The sequence below is a fragment of the Rattus rattus genome, chromosome 6 (assembly GCF_011064425.1).
Source record: "Rattus rattus isolate New Zealand chromosome 6, Rrattus_CSIRO_v1, whole genome shotgun sequence".
Classification (NCBI taxonomy): domain Eukaryota; kingdom Metazoa; phylum Chordata; class Mammalia; order Rodentia; family Muridae; genus Rattus; species Rattus rattus.
In genome coordinates, this window is record NC_046159.1 from 24,757,331 (window position 1) to 24,773,406 (window position 16,076).

At 45.3% G+C, this 16,076-nt stretch overlaps 1 protein-coding gene across 5 annotated transcripts in view; it reads left to right on the top strand.

Moving 5' to 3' along the window:
* The first annotated feature begins 10,400 nt into the window (after nt 1-10,400).
* Nucleotides 10,401-16,076, top strand: part of Phc1 (polyhomeotic homolog 1) — a 22,390-nt gene continuing 16,714 nt past the window's right edge. For 2 of the 5 annotated variants that reach the window (XM_032905741.1, XM_032905743.1), the window contains exons 1-5: nt 10,598-10,681; nt 11,694-11,702; nt 13,126-13,283; nt 14,825-14,935; nt 15,713-15,793. In XM_032905741.1, coding sequence (XP_032761632.1) covers nt 10,645-10,681; nt 11,694-11,702; nt 13,126-13,283; nt 14,825-14,935; nt 15,713-15,793 — 396 coding nt within the window. In that variant the 5' untranslated portion in view covers nt 10,598-10,644. The other 3 variants (XM_032905746.1, XM_032905744.1, XM_032905742.1) reach the window with 3 other exon arrangements.

A 16,076-nucleotide genomic window follows, 5' to 3' on the forward strand; every position in this document is an offset into this window, starting at 1 on the left:
GACCTGCACTCAGGACCCACACTCAGTGACATCACTGCTCTCTAGTAAGTCCCAGTTCCCAAAGGTCCCACAACTTCCTGTAATACCCAGGCTGAAGACTAAGCTTTGATTCGACACACACGTCTCAGGAGACATTTAAAATCCAAGCCTCAACACTTGGCGCTTGTATACAAATGCTATACTCCTCATTCTATATTTTTATTGAGATGTTTGGATGGAGGCTGTGAATCTCCTTCTCCCCCCCCCGCCCCCTCCTCCTCCTCCCCCTCCTCCTTCTGCTCCCACCACTACTACCTTCTTCTTCTTCTTCTTCTTCTTCTTCTTCTTCTTCTTCTTCTTCTTCTTCTTCTTCTTCTTCTTCTTCTTCTTCTTCTTCTTCTTCTTTTCTTTTTTTCTTTTTTTTTTCGGAGCTGGGGACTGAACCCAGGGCCTTGTGTTTGCTAGGCAAACGCTCTACCACTGAGCTAAATCCCCAACCCCTTCTTCTTCTTCTTGTTTGAGAATGGAAGGTGGACTGAACAGGCACCCTCATAGGAATACATCACACCTCACGTGACACGTGCTGTGTTAGGAGAAAGAGGAAACCAGTACCATGCACGGACTCTTGATGCTTCTGCCAGAAGTGATGTGCCTCATGCTTGCTCACACATGGATGGACCAGAGTTCAGGGAGGTGGGGAAGTATGATCCCACCATGTGCTCAGAAGGGACATTTGTGACAAACTTTGAAGCCCCCCTCAATCTACCAAAGGCACAAAGGACTTAGGATGTGCTTAGAAGAACCTCGTTCTTTGTTCTAATCTGACTCAGGACCTTCATCTCTGAAGAGGAGAAAGCAGTGCTTCTTCAGTGAAAGCTTGAGAAGATTAAGAGCGTTAATAGAACCAACCAGCCCTACGGGACCTTCTTTTTGGCTTGCACTTACCACCCAGTGACACTGTATCATGGTTTTACTATATTTAGATCCAAAATGTGCATGTTGATTTGGCTGCAACCGTTTATCTTCTACCTTACCACAGTGTAAGCTTTTGCAAGATGGGCAGTGCTCTCTACTTTTCCCGAACGTCTACTGCGGCATTGAGAACTAAGTGTGCTAAAATATTGATTATTTTCTCCTGAAAACTCTTTTACTCCTCGGCTGGCTGGGTTAAACCTCAACTGAAGACTTTGATAAATTTCAATCTTCTTTCCTAAAATCTCTAACTTGTTTCCAAATGATCATTTTATGATCTCAGTGTCACGGCGCCATGTGGAGTACAGGTTACCCTCACTTCACAATCAATGGGTTAAAATCAGGGATGACTTTGTGAGCTTAATTAATAATTTACATGGCAGGCAATAATAAATTTTTACTCAAACAATCTTAGGCATTCACCACCCAAGAAATCACTAACATGATTTGGGCTAAAGGAGGAGAGTCAGTGACTTGCGAGGGCCCTATTTACTGTGTTTTCTCTCTGGATCTGGCTTCTTTTAAGGGTTTCTAGGCAAGCATCTCAGAAGACACTCAGAAGTACAGGCCTATCGACAAACTGCAAAGCTAAAGTAGGTACCAAAAACTGAGCTCTCAGGACATAAGAGAAAGTTAAATTGATTAAAAAAAAATGAAAATCAGCTAGCAGAGGTATTTAATATATATGACCACAGAAGTCAACATTTGGATGGGGGTAAGGGGGTTGAAGACAGGCGAATTCCTGTATCTTGCCGGCCAGCTTGTCTAACCAATTAATGAGCCAGGTTTAGTGAGAGACCCTGCCTCAAAAAATAACATGGGCAGAGGTAGAGGAAGACACTCAGAGTCAACCTCTGGTCTCCTCATGCACACGTGTGCATACACATGAATGTACACAGGACACACACACACACACACACCACACACAAACACACACACACACACACACTCGAGGGGGAGTTGGGCATGTTGGTGCGTGCCTGTACTAGGGAGGCAGAAGGATGAGATCAAGGTTAGCATAAACCTTATAGCCTTATAAGGTTCAAGGCTAGTTCAGACCCCATCTCAAACAACAAACCACACTACCTATGTACACTGGGACAGTAAATTGTTCTGAGTAGAGCTACTGACTTGTTCATTAGGGGACAGACACTGTATACTTTAAGGGACTTTAAGGGATACCTAGAGCTTCGGTTGCTCTTACCAGGAGTCAACGAATAGTGAGTGGGCACTGGGAATTGAACCTGGGTCCTCTGGAATAATACCTAGTGCTCTTAACCACTGAGCCATGTCTCCAGCCTATGAATTGAATCTTCAGGGTGCATTTTATTTGGAGAGCCACTGGTCTGAGGTTCCATGTTAATACCCTAAAACATCATCCCATCTTAGACATGAGGTTATGGAGAAATGGGGTGAGGGTTCGTGGGGAATAAGGATGACCTTTAGCAAGGACACTCGGTCATTCCAGAGTTCGTCCTTGTCCCTCAGGTCAGGTCAGCATCTCTGGGACATCTCTGGGCTTCTCTCAGTATTATCCCTTATGCTCTTTGTCCCGTGAGTGTCTAGGCCCTTCTTTAAACATTGAGTTAGCTAGTAATTCTTGGTATAATTTGTACTTTCCTCTGGTTCTGACCTCCTTCCCAGGGCTTCCTGTGTCACTTGGTATGGTACGGTCATATTGATTTTTGTTCTTTAGCCCACTGAATATGTCCCTCTACCTGGGGGCAGACACACAGGCCTTCCTCTCAGCCTTGCCACGTTTTTTCTTTACAAAATCCCTTTTAGACATACTTATTTTTGTGTGTATGAGTGTTTATCTGCATATATGTTTGTGGGCCATGTGTGTACCTGGTATCCTCAGACGTCAGAAGGGGGTCCTGGATCCCCAGGAACCGGAGGTACAGATGGTTTTGAGTCATCATATGGGTGCTGGGTATCAAACTGGGGATGTCTGGAAAAGCAAGTGCTTTTAACTGCTGACCAGTCTGTCTGCTCCTTGTCACATCTTTTCTCAGATGCTGCTTCTCTGTAAGGTCTTCTTTCCTGGTCACTTCTCTTAAACACTAAGACTCAGCCTTCAATTCTCCCAACTACAGCCCTTAGCATTTTCTCCTGTTGAGTTGGTCACCATCTAAGAGGCAGTAGACCTGAATGTTGAGTTGGTCAGCATCTAAGAAGCAGTAGGCCTGACTGTTGAGTTGGTCATCAAGTAAGAGACCTGAGGTTCTGTATGCAGTTTCTACCTCTTCTACTTGACTGTAATACACACTCCAGGAGGGGGAGGAGGCTGTGTGTCTCATCTGCCTCGATGGACATCCACACAGACTCTCTTAGGAGATCTGCAACACAGTCTTGCTGATTTTGACTGAAAGGATGGATCAGATGTAGGGGGTGATGCATGGATGAAAGTCCCAGGGTTTCTGCCTTGGGTGAGGGAGAAGCGAGTTGGCTGGAAACACAGATAAACTATCATCCTTGAGCTTAGGCTGGAGACAGCCCTGCTGTGACTGGAATCTCTCTGATTCCAGCAACTCTAACAGTTACTCAGATTTTTACTTGCTAAAACAATTACCTGGATGTTGGAACTAGAAGGCGGAAGTTACTCTCTGTTGGTTCTGTCTGGGCTTCATCTCTTGACTGATTTCCTATGGACTCAGTCCCTTTATAACTCAGAGATGGGTATAGATTATTTTATAGGTACAAGTGTTTCATCTTTGTCGCTGCTGAAACAAGTGTTTCAAATTCCCATCTAGTGTGAAAAGACAACCCTGAAGATTATGGTTCATGTGGGTCACTAACCAGTTGTGCTCAGACCAGCCACCTGCCTCTGTCATTCTTACTACAGTGTCTGGAAACACACAGGTTTCTCAAATGCGTGTGGGCTGACTTCAATACTGCTTCCTGCATCAACACGAAGTCTTTGACCTTCATTGTAAATTTGTAAACCTACCTTTTTTGAAAAGAACAGTTCGGAATTATTTTTCACACCACCGAAAGCTGCCACAGGAGAGGATTCCTGTGCTCTTATTTATTAGCACAGACTTACGATATGCCACACCTAGCCCTGTGGCTTTTAAAAATAAAGTCTTGCTCTCTAATCCATAGGGGACATGTTCTCTGACGTCTCATGCTTGCTGGAAACAAACCGCAGCTAATACAGAACCCTATATACACTGTTTGTTCTTGATACACACGTAACATGATAGTGTCGCTTGCTGATACAGTAAGAGATTAGTCATTATAAAACGGACCAATCATAATCGCATGCTTCAAGGAAGGTCATGCAAATGTAGTCTGACTACATTATTTTACTGCCCTCATCTGCTTCGGATGGTATGAGACAGTGAATGAGGTGGGCTGAGGTAAGACATCGGCGCTGTGCTGTGTTAGGTTACTAGAGAAGGCTTTCTTGAAGACAGGGACTGTGACCAGGGAGAATAGAGGATACAGATACTGCTCAGGCAGGTTTCACTCTTATCCTCGTCCAGAAGCTGGAAATGCCCTCGGGCCTGTCCTGGCTGGAGACAAGAGCACCAGAAGGAACTCTGGCTTCTTATCACTCTCTGACATCACAGCTGCCTGGAAGCTGTGATGAGGCTGACTCCATCAGACCCTGTCCCTGTTAGAGACAGCTTTGAAATCGGAGCTCTGGATTTCCATGGTGAAATCCCCTATGATATCAGCCTATCTCAGATATGATTTTAGGGTTTCAGCTCTTGAGAGAGGAATGCTGGGTATCTAGATAGGGATTAATAGCCTTGGGGGCCATTGAGGATAACCCCTCCCTCATGCCCAGCCTTGCTCTCCACCTCCCATTTCTCCAGTAACACTAGGAAGGAAAACATCACAACTGTCCTTAATTCTGCTCCAAAGATTAAAAAATTAATCACATACTATTGTCTCCTCCCTTAAGAGTTAATTCAGCCGCCTGGACCCCTCTACCCCAGCATGGTTGTTCACAATTTCAATCCCAGCATTCAGGAGGCAGAAGCAGGGATTGAGTTCTAGGCCAGGGCTACTTAATTAGATCATGTCTCAAAACACTCCAAACAACAAAAAATGTTAATCCAGCAGGACCTGTCGATCATCTGTCCAAAAGTTTAACCCCGGGGAAAGCTGAGTCACATGAAGATGCACAGAAGACCAGAAAAATAACTATCCTCTTAAAGAGATAATGTGTTTATTTAGCCTTGTCAAAAACCCCTACCAAAGCAGTAGCATTTGGATGGATCTCCACTGCTAAGTCTGCCAGCTTTTGTGTTTGTGTGTTTTGAGACAGGGTTTCTCTGTGTAGCCCTGACTGTCTTGGAACTCACAGAGACCCTCCTGCCTCTTTGCCTGCCGGCCTTTTGAGTTCTAAATTTAAAAAGCTTTTTTTTTTTTTTTTTTTTTTTTTTTTTTTTTTTCGAGCTGGGGATCGAACCCAGGGCCTTGCGCCCCTAGGCAAGCACTCTACCACTGAGCTAAATCCCCAACCCCTTTTTTTTTTTTTTAATCTCTGTCCTTTTCTAAAAGCCCAAGTACTGTTTTCCTGTTCTACTCTACTTTCCTTGACATTCTAGGCTTCTTGCCTGGTCTCTGACTCTCCCAGCCCTCCCCCTCCCCTGGGCAGCTGCTCACTGACCTCCACTGCTGAACATGCCAGCCTTTTTGACCCTGACTCAAAAGCCTGGCTTACTCCTCTTCTCCAGCCCCCTCCAGTCAGCAGCCACAGGGATTTATGGCTTGCTTGCCTTGTTTTTCTTTTAAGCTCTATGGAATGGTCATTAAGCTTCCTTGTGAGGCGGTTTAATTATTATTATTTATTAAAGAGACTAATAACTCACAGAAGGGAACCCCGAATAACTTGATAAAGCCATGACCTGGAGTCAGTTTGCTAAGTGACTGACAGGTGGCAGTATGCTGTGGCACCTGAGGGATGATTCCTATCCAGGGTGGGGAGAAACAAGGTAGCCTGTGGTGCAAGACTGTATCACGCTACTCAGAATGGCGCACAGTTGAAAGCTTGTATATTATTTGTGAAATACATTCTTCTATTACATATTTTTGAACATGGGTTACTTGTTATATTACAGCTACTGTAATATTCTGTTACAAACTTCCTGGCTTAAACTGACACATGTAATACTTTACAGTTCAGAAGGTTAGAAATTTGACATGCATTTCATTGGGTTAAAGTCAATGTGTTTGGAAGGCTGTGTTCTCTCTTGTCAGAGCTTGGGGGAAGATTCATTTAGTTAAATTTTTTTTTTCTAGCTTCTAGAAGAGTGGTTCAACCTTCCTAATGCTAGGACCCTTTAATACAGTTCTTCAGATTGTGGTGAGGCCCCCCCCCCAACCATAAAAGTATTCATTGTTACTTCATAACTGTAATTCTGCTGTTATAAACCATAATGTAAATATCTGATATGCAAAATATCTGATGTGTGACCCTTGTGGAGTCCAGGGCTACAGGTTGAGAACCGCTGTTCTAGAGGCTTCCTACATTGTTTGATTCATTGCTGCCTGGTGTTTTAAAGTCAGTAAGAATGGGGTTGAGTACCTCTCAGGTCCTACCAACCACTCTGCATCCTCCGCTTCCTATCTCCACATTCACATATATCCACATATATCATATATATTATGTCACCCTGGAGCTGCTCTGATAACACTCCGGAATCTCCAGTTGTTTAAAGGGCAGCTGATAAACGGTGTTACTTCCCCTTCGCTCTTTAACAGAGCATGCTCGCAGGCTTCACGCCTGGAAAAATGTGGGCTCACTTATTCTTACTGCAGCTTACGAGTTCCGACACCAGAAACAGAAGTGAGGGAATTCGGGTGTACGTTGTTCTTTCTTTCTCGTTTGCTAATTCCCCCCAGTTCTTACCCACACAGCGTCTTTTGGACAGATAGCTGGAGATAGTAACTGAGTAATGTGGATCGCGCCCATTGCCCGAACTTTTAAATGGCAAACGCCAAGCTTCTCTAGGAACATTCAGAGCTGAGCACCTGAGTGGAAATTTCACATCTCTCTTTCAGGCCGTGACTGGAGGTGGTTCTGAGCTGTGGTGTCACGCAGGCTTAATTTAAAGTTCTTACTCCAAAACTTAAGTCCCCACTAACGGACCTTGAACAGTTTGACTTTTCAAGCTTTATGTTCTCCATCTGCAAATATTATAACGGACCCTAAACGGTTGTCTGGAGGGCTGAATTCCAGGGCGCTCTGAAGCTGCAGCATGTATTTTGAATTGTTTCCCCCCCTTAGACATCTTCCCAGATGCTGAGCTTTCTTGGTCTAGGGAACAAAACCCCAGCGGGTGTAAATCTGGTGTTTGATCTCATCATGAATCTGTATTCTAACTTCTCAAATACTGACCAGAGGAGCGCCCTTGAAGCCTTATACAAGTAAATGCAGTGCCCAAGGAATGCTCGTCATGTAGATAAATTCATTAATTAAATTCACCTCACTAAGTTATGACTAAATACTTGTGTACGCTAAGTAAACCATAAAGAATGGTTTAGGTAACCTGGAGAACAACAAATACTTATTGGGTTAGTTCTAGCCCTGAAATGCCCTTTTCTCTGTGGAAAACCAAAGGACTTGGACAACACTTGGCTTTAAATATTGGAGTCTCAAAATGCCCTTAAAGCTCATCTTCCTCTCTTCCAGCTAGACCTTAAGAAGAACTGCCTCAAGATGAGGTGGGATGTGGAAGGTGGGTGATGTGGTGTAGTTTAGAATATAGGCGGTCCTGCTACGTTCTTCCCACATTTGCATAAAACCGTGCTCCTCTCTTTCACTTGGTTGGCTGTCCACTGTAACACTAGTTGAGTGAGAGCTGTCTTTTCACAGGTCAGCTCGAAGAACGCTGCTCGGTGGATGACAGAGATTCCATTACCCTACCTTCTGTTTGTTTCAGTTGCACCCAAACCCCCTTCCAAATCCCAGCCCTTCTGGAGGTGGCCGAGGAGTTGCAGGAGGGCTCAGCTTTCTGCAAAACAGGTTGAATGCATTTCCTTCACACCTGTTTAGGCTAATGGCCTTCTGTGTCATGTAGAGCAAAGTCACCTAGCCTAGCTCCTCCACGGAACCGTTTGTTTTGAAAGAGAAAAGACTAATTCCAGAAGAATCATTAAATGAAAGTGAGAAAGTTTAACAAACAGGGGGAGGCAGGGAAGGAGAGAGAGAGAAAGAGAGAGAGAGAGAGAGAGAGAGAGAGAGAGAGAGAGAGAGAGAGAGAGAGAGATCTCCATCAGGGAACAAAACTGTTTTGCTTTGCTTAGGTGAAGGTGAATTGTTCTCAAGGTAATTCAGGGTATGAAAATGATTTTTTGGTGGATGGAGTCTTTCCTGAAAATTTAATTTGCTGTTGATACTTTTTTTTTTTTAAATACTAAGTTAAATTTATTTTAGTGGAGATTACTTAGAACTACGACCCAGAAAACCCAGGAGCTTTGGAGATCTTTACATGAACACGGAACTCCTGGCCCATGACCAACACGGCTTGTGCTGCAATGGGTTATTCCTAGGCTAATGTTAGATCAGAAGCTGAAAAAAATCATGCCAGTTTTCAATCCCCCACTAACATTCAGTAGATGATGAAACCAATGATATTGGATTGAAAGAGAAACAAAACAAACAAAACCAAAAACTTTGAGGTGGAATGTAGCTCTATGAAGCAGGAGCAATTATTCACCGTTAAGGGGGCTGGAACTCAATGGGAGAGGGCCTTGGTAATTCTATATAAACCCTGTCAGGTATTGAGAAAATAAGGATATAGCCTTTGGATTCTTTCTTCTGGGCATATATTACAGGATCATATCGACTCATTAGTGCTGATAGTTTTCCAATAGGATCTCTGTTTCTTGTCCTGGAAGGGTATATAAATCTGATGGTTCTTTTTTGGTATTAAGCCTCCACGAGAAAGCTTTAACCTTCCTTGACCTGCCAAAGTTCTAGGTTTGAATTAAGTGGGTAATGCTTCACCTGGTTTTTTAACCAAGAGATCTCGCCAGAAGGTTTCCATTCATCCCCAGCCAACACCTATCATCCTTGGCCCGGCAACAAACCCTTTCACCTCTCCACGCCCTTGTTACTGCCTCTCCAGTCCTTTGGCTGCCCTTTGGGGTTTGCATACTTGTTTAACTGGTTCCTAGAAGCCTCCTAAAGATCTTACTTCACGGCGATCTGGCTACACAAATTAAGAGTGGGAATTGATACGAACACAAATGCATCTAATTTATAATGAGAATGCTTCAATTTTTCTCTCTAAATACAAATTAATTACACATGGGTTTTCAATGACGCGTGGGCTCGAGAAAACAACTAATTATGGCTGAGGTTAGCCGAATGATTACAGATAAAGCTCAAATCCCAGCTATTATCACTAGGTAACACCCACCCAACGGTAGGTAAAGGTTAAGGAAAACAGTTATCTTTCCCATCAGTGCAGAGGTTAAAAAAAAAATTAAGCTTTCAAGAGTGGCCGGCACACAGTAGGTGTTCCAGGAGCATGGAGAGACTGAGAAGAACTAAATCCTGTTAAATTTGTGTTACAAATAAAACGAGCCTCCTCCACCACAAGCTCAGCCTTCCCAAAGGCAGCACCATTGTTCACCTCTTTACACCCCGCCTTTTCCATTGTTTTGGGCGTTCTGATTCTTTCACATGTGCGTGTGACTTTTAGAGGTTCCAAGGCACACAATCAACCCTGAAATCACAGACTTAAATATCATTCAAAGCAAGTTGCATCAGGTTCCTGCTTTTAAATGAGCTGCAGCTTCTAACGGGTTCAGTTTCTTTGCGGCGCTGTTTCCCGCCTTCTTGGAGTTGAGACGAGGGATTAAACAATCAGCATTCTCTCGCTGTTCCCTCAATCCCGAAGTTTTTCTTTCCTCATCTTTCCTTCCCTCTGCTCTATTTCCTTTCACAGACCGACGTTTCTCAAGGGTCTTTGCTCAGCTTCCTCCCTCTCTGCCTGCTGGTCCCTTTGATCCTTTCTTTCGAGCCCCTATTCCCAGAAGCTGCAGAAAATACCTTCTTTTCCCCCCCTTTCACGTCACTTCCCTCCCCTCTCCCTCTCTTCTCCGAGGTGAGTCCCCCTCTAGAGGCCAGCGCTTTCTTAGCTTCGTGCTTTCAAACCGAGAGCGGAATTTGGAGAGAAAGAAGGGGGGAAGAAAGGACGAGAAAGAGATCCAGAGCCAGGGGGGAAAATAAAAAAACACTCGGGCCTAGAGCCGGGAGGCCCGGGAGCAGCGTCGCCATGGCAACGGGCGCCGACAGGAAGCGAGGGACGCGCGCGAGGGCGGGCGCGGGGAGGGGGCGGGCCGGAGGAGGGGTCGGCTGCCCCGGAAGCACCTCCCCGCAGCCCCCTCCCCGCCTGCCCGCGGCCCCCCGGCCTCGGCCCCCACCCTCGCGGCGGGGCAGGAAGTGACAGGCCCGCGCGAGCCCCGGCCTGGCGGAGCCAGCGCGCCAGCACCCGGACGGCGGAGGGGCGGGGAGCGGCGGCCGCGCCGGGCACCTCCCACCGCGCCTGGGCCCCCGCCCCTCCAGGAAGGGGAGGAGGCGGCGCGCCGCCGAGGCCCAGCGACCCCCTCCCCTGCCCCTGAGGTGGACGCCCCCGCGAGGACTCCGGGTGCGGAGCCGGGCGCGAAGGTAACCGGGCGGCCGCGGGCCGGGGAGGGGCCGCATCCCGGGGTCTCGGCGGCGCGGGGATGTTTCCTCAGCCACCTCGGCGTGTGCAACGCCCAGGTACCTCCCCCAGCCGCGCTCCTGCCTCCCGCTCTGCTGTGCTCTGCGGTGCTTCTTTGGTGCTTCGCGTCCCGGTCTCCGTGCTTTGCGCTGGCTGTGCTCGGTGCTGTCTGTCCGTCACCTCGTTGCCTCAGACCGCTCGCCTTCTCATTCATTTCTCCCTTCCCCGACTTTGGTCCTTCCATCCGAGCATGCTGTCTGGTTATCTCCCTGCTTCTCGCGCTCCGCCGGGCTCCCCAATCTTGACTTCTGTGACTCTCCCTGCTTGGCTCCCTACTATTAGAATGTACAATTCCCTGCTCGCCGAGTCCGTTCGCTTCGGGCACAGCACTGTATCCACCCCCTTCTCCCGGTGTGTTTGGTTTCTCGTTGGAACTGCGTTTTTATCACGGTTCTGTGAAGAACTATAACCCCTGGGAGGCACCCCTCACCCCCTTGCTTCTCACTCCATTCTTACTGCAACAGAGTTTTATACTCCAGGGTTATTGACTTCTTCCAACACCTGACCCAATAGGCTCAGTAGTATGTCCATCTCAATATTACTTTCTAGTCCCTTCCCGTCGGTGTGCATCTTCCCCAGTAGAATCCTTACACACCCACACCCAAATGGTGGTACCGTTTAGGATGGCCATTCACTCTTCTCTCAGTTTTAATTTTTAATTGAGTTTGCCACCTAAACGCTTTTCTGTCTTCACTTTCTACATTGAATCTGGAACTCACAACATTAATTGGAAAAAAAATGAAGATTTTAAGAAATAGATTAGTGTGCCTGCGAGGTTTTTGATGGCAGTTTCCCTGGTGGAAAGACTTTAAATTGGCCCTTCTCTGTTTCACGATCTGGGGGAAATGAAGGGGTCATCGGATTGATGAACGTTTTTTATATAAGCCTCTATTGCAAGTAACAGGGTCTTTCGTCTCTGAGTCCAGTGAGATAAGTCCAGTAATCTGTACAACTGTGCTGTGCTGCCTCTAATCCTTACCCACTTTTTTTCCTTCACATGCTGATATTGAGGACTCATGGGTCTGTATCTGTTCAGTGCTTTGATATTTTGGCAAAGGATGTGGGGAAAAGGTAGACCGAGGTTGATAGAATGCCCTGTCTGTATCTCTTCCATTAAATCCATGTGTGGAGTGACATCTGTTTCTTCCTAAAATGGGTAGAGTTCTCTGGGGACAGTTATGTGATGTAGTGATGCCGGGGAGAGAATCGGGACTGAACTCAACTTTAATGGCCAAGGCCAGGACTTTGACTTTTGTTTGGGATGCACTCCTGAGGTAAATCCATTCATCTAATGAAACTAGAGATAGCCCCTCGCAGAAATTAGGATCGGACGTTCATACTCCCAAGCCAGATAGTGCTTGGGTGACCTGGTATTTCTAGTAGTCATTTTCCTGCTGCTTTAGGAGAGTGTTTCTGTCTGCTTCTCTTGTTTCTTTTTCTTTTTTGATATGTATGTGTTTTTTTTAATTTACTTTTGCTAGTTTTAATGTAGCTGCCAGAGGGTAAATTCTTACACGTTAGTAAAGTTGGATCTTATTCTTTTAAGTTAGAATGCGCTTTACTGTTACATACTTGGGAGTGTGTAACCTGCTCACTTTGTTACCTTATTTGCGAGTAGGGACACTGACCTTATATAAGGAGAAGTGACAGGCCCGAGGCTTTAACTAGTAGCTTGGCCTGCAGCCAGTCAGCTACTTTGGACATGTGGGCAGTAGGCTAGCTCTTCTGCTCCCAACACTTATCCACTTCCAGGACCTGTCCACTCTGCCTGCCTCATCAGTGTTTCAGGGCTCTTTTCTGAAATGAGGACATGGAATCCTCACACTGAGGGACACTGCTTTGACAACAGATTTTTGTTGTTGTTGTTTGCTTTTTTTTTTTTTTTTTTTTTTTTCTGGGAGGAGACAAAGTAGTGTAAAGGCTTGATACACAGAAGATGCTTATTCCCTCTATTATGAAATGGAGACTATGATATTTACCATACAGCAGTGTAAAAAATAGCAGAGGTGAAGGGCCTGTGCTGGGCCAGGGAACGAAGGCGACTCGAAGCTTCATGGGCAGTGCTGTCTGTTGTGAGCTTGATAATGATACATGGAGATAAGGGTAACAGCAAGTTTTGAGTGGGTCGGTTTTAAACTTTGAAAAGTGCTGGGGACTGAAGGTGCCTTCAGTGTTGTAGAATTGTGAGGTGGCTTGTTATAGTCTGGTCATTTTGTTAATGGTAGTCAGGAGGGGGTATGTAAAGGTTTTTTCTTTTGAGACAGCGACTAGCTTGAAAAGATGGTGGAGGGGGGAAGATATGATTGCAGGTTTGGGAGTTCTAAGACCTCAGAGGAAGGTTCTTAGACACTTTGTGGACTTACTGTGATTTTCAGTAATAATGACATGAAATGACATTTCCCATTCAAGGTGTAACTTTAATCTTTTACTGATTCCTGTCTAGGGCTTGAGTCAGAGCACCATTCTTGGGGACCCTGGAACGCTATCATGGAAACGGAGAGTGAGCAGAACTCGAGTTCGGCCAATGGGAGTTCCAGCTCAGGGGCCAGCTCTCGGCCCCAGATAGCACAAATGTCCCTGTATGAACGGCAGGCAGTGCAGGTGAGGCTCAGCTGAGTGGCTGAGGTCTGTGAATGCTGACTTGGGTGAGACAAGATGGCAGAAGATCGTCATCCTCCGATCTTCCCCAGCAGATAAAGCATGAGTTTCCTTCCATTTCAGAATCTGAGCAGTTTACAAAGTTAGAGCAAGCGAAATTCACCCAGAGTGAAGTCTGGCCATTTTGTTTTGTTTTTTAGCAATGTACCAAGTTCAAGGCCAGCTTGGGCAACTTGGTGAGAACCTATCTAGAAATAAAACTACCAAAAGATAGAGCTGGAGAATGCTGTTCATTGATTCAATATGAAATACTATAAAGTTCACACATAAATAGATTTTAATTAACCATTTCTTTTCATTGCTTAAAAATATTTACTTACTCTTTAGGGGTGTGTGTGTGTGTGTGTGTGTGTGTGTGTGTGTGTGTGTGTGTGTGTGTGTGTGTTTATAGTGCTGTGTATGTGGAGGTCAGGCACTTAGAGGTTTTGTCTATGCTGTGCAGTATATATAGGTGCCGTTGGCCCTTGAGCTTCTGTCACTTCTGACTCCCATCTGCCATCTCATGAAGATGTACACCACTGCACTTGGCCTTCTGTTTTAAGTTGTTCTGAGACTTGAACTCGAGTCCTCGGGGTCGTGCTATAGGTGCTCTTCCACAGAGCTCTTTCCTGCTTCAGTTGTCAAGTTTTCAATTTGGGGCCTTATAAGTTACTTTGAGTAATAGAAGTATCAATGACCTTTTTAGACAGTTACTTTTGGACAAATAGCAAATTCTATATTTTAAATATTCTGTTTGGAAATGAAACATTTTCTTAAAAGACTTTGGTAGATTGGTTGTAATTATTAAAGAATAAGAACATAGCAAAATCCAGTTGACACTAAACTGATCACTCATTTTTATAATTAGCCATTGACATTATACAGTAGATATTTGGAAATGTCAGTTAGTTGAGTTTTGCCTGGCAGAATTGCTCAGAAGTCATTACTGTGTTTCTGTCATCTCTCTATAAATACTTAAGGATCTGTATCTATGCTAGATACCTACGGCACCTATGCTAGATACCTACGGTGTCTAGCCTTCTCCTGTTGTTACTAGTGTGCATATTTATTTATTTGAGACATGGCTTACTCTGTTGCCCTGGCTGGCCTGGGACTCTTCATTTTCCTGCTTCAGCTTTCCCGGGGCTGGGATTATACGCATCTGCCTCCATGTCTAGCTTCTTTTCCTTATGTTAGTCAGTATCCCATTTATTTGTAGTTTGTCTAGATCTTGCTATATATTTTCAGGTCTTACTTTGAGAAGTAAAAGTTGATATGCACTGGTTTGATTTTTTTATGTGTTAAGGACAGACCACATAATCAGCTGTCTCTGCTGTTTTAGATGGCTGACTAGACTATGGGTCCAACATCGTAAGGACCAATCGGATGCTGATGATGTTCGTGCTTTGTCTCCTCCTGTTCCTCTCCTTCCTGAGTCCCTTTGCAGCAGTCATGCACGTAAGCATTAGGAGTGATGGATCTGAACACTGTGTCCTGTCTTCTAGGCTCTGCAAGCCCTGCAGCGGCAGCCGAATGCAGCTCAGTACTTCCACCAGTTCATGCTCCAGCAGCAGCTCAGTAATGCCCAGCTGCACAGCCTGGCAGCCGTTCAGCAGGTGAGAGGTCAGCAGCCATCGGGACAGGAGGGAGGAGGGGAGGCTGCATTCCACACCAAAGCCTTCCTTGAGCACCTGTACTCTGTGGAGAAAGGATGATCTTAGATTATGGGGTTGCAGTATAAACTGTGGGAGACTCTTTAGAGAATAGCTATGTTGTAGACCTGTTCTAATATCTTAGCTACTGGCCATATGTAGTTATTGAGTACTTGAAATGTGACTAGTTCAAATTGAGGTGACACTAAGATTGTAGAAGACATAAGTTGACAAAAAGAAGGTAAGAAATCTCAATAATTTCTATGGCAGTTTAATGTTGTTCTGATTGTATTTGGAGGCAGAGTTCGGTCTCTGAGGCAAAAGCGTGCACCTTAAATGTGTAAAACTCTGGATTCAATCCCATCTGTCACTCCTCCCCAAATGATAATATTTATTTTGTATGTATTGTATTAAATAAGTTACTGAAATTTTTATCATCCTACTTAATACTTTTTAAGTATATGTAGTAGAAAATGGTTCATTTGACTTTATATTGGACTAGTCTGCGTTAGATTTATCAGTGACTGCTGTTGTGGGTTGAAGCTGGAGTAGCAGAGTACAGGTTGCCTGTCTGCCCTGATGTTGCTGGGCAGGCTTATGTGGTCATGTGACATATCCTGGATAGATCCCACATACAGCCTCTCTGTTCTTACCTGAGATTTCTGTTTTGTCCATGGATTAATGCTAGAAGACAGGGAGACATGCCTTTTCATTGTTTCTCTTACGCTTCCCCTTGGACAGGCCACCATTGCTGCCAGTCGTCAGGCTAGCTCTCCAAACAGCAGCACTGCACAGCAGCAGACCGCCACCACACAGGCCTCGGTGAGTCCGTCTCGCCCTGAGGGCAGTGTCTGTCAAGGACTGGTCTTTGCAGCTGACCTGGAAGGTCGACTGTGTCATCAGTGGGCATTTATCGCTCTTAAGTAAAGACTGGCAAAAAGCAAAAAAAAAAAAAAAAAAAAAAAAAGACCAGGGAAACTATTTGAACCTGTGTAGGAGTCTTGGTTTTCTCTAGCTAGTCCACACTGGCTTCATACTTACAGTGATTCTCCTGCCTCTGCCTCCTGAGCTGGTATTACAGACATGCACTATGACCTGTTATGCA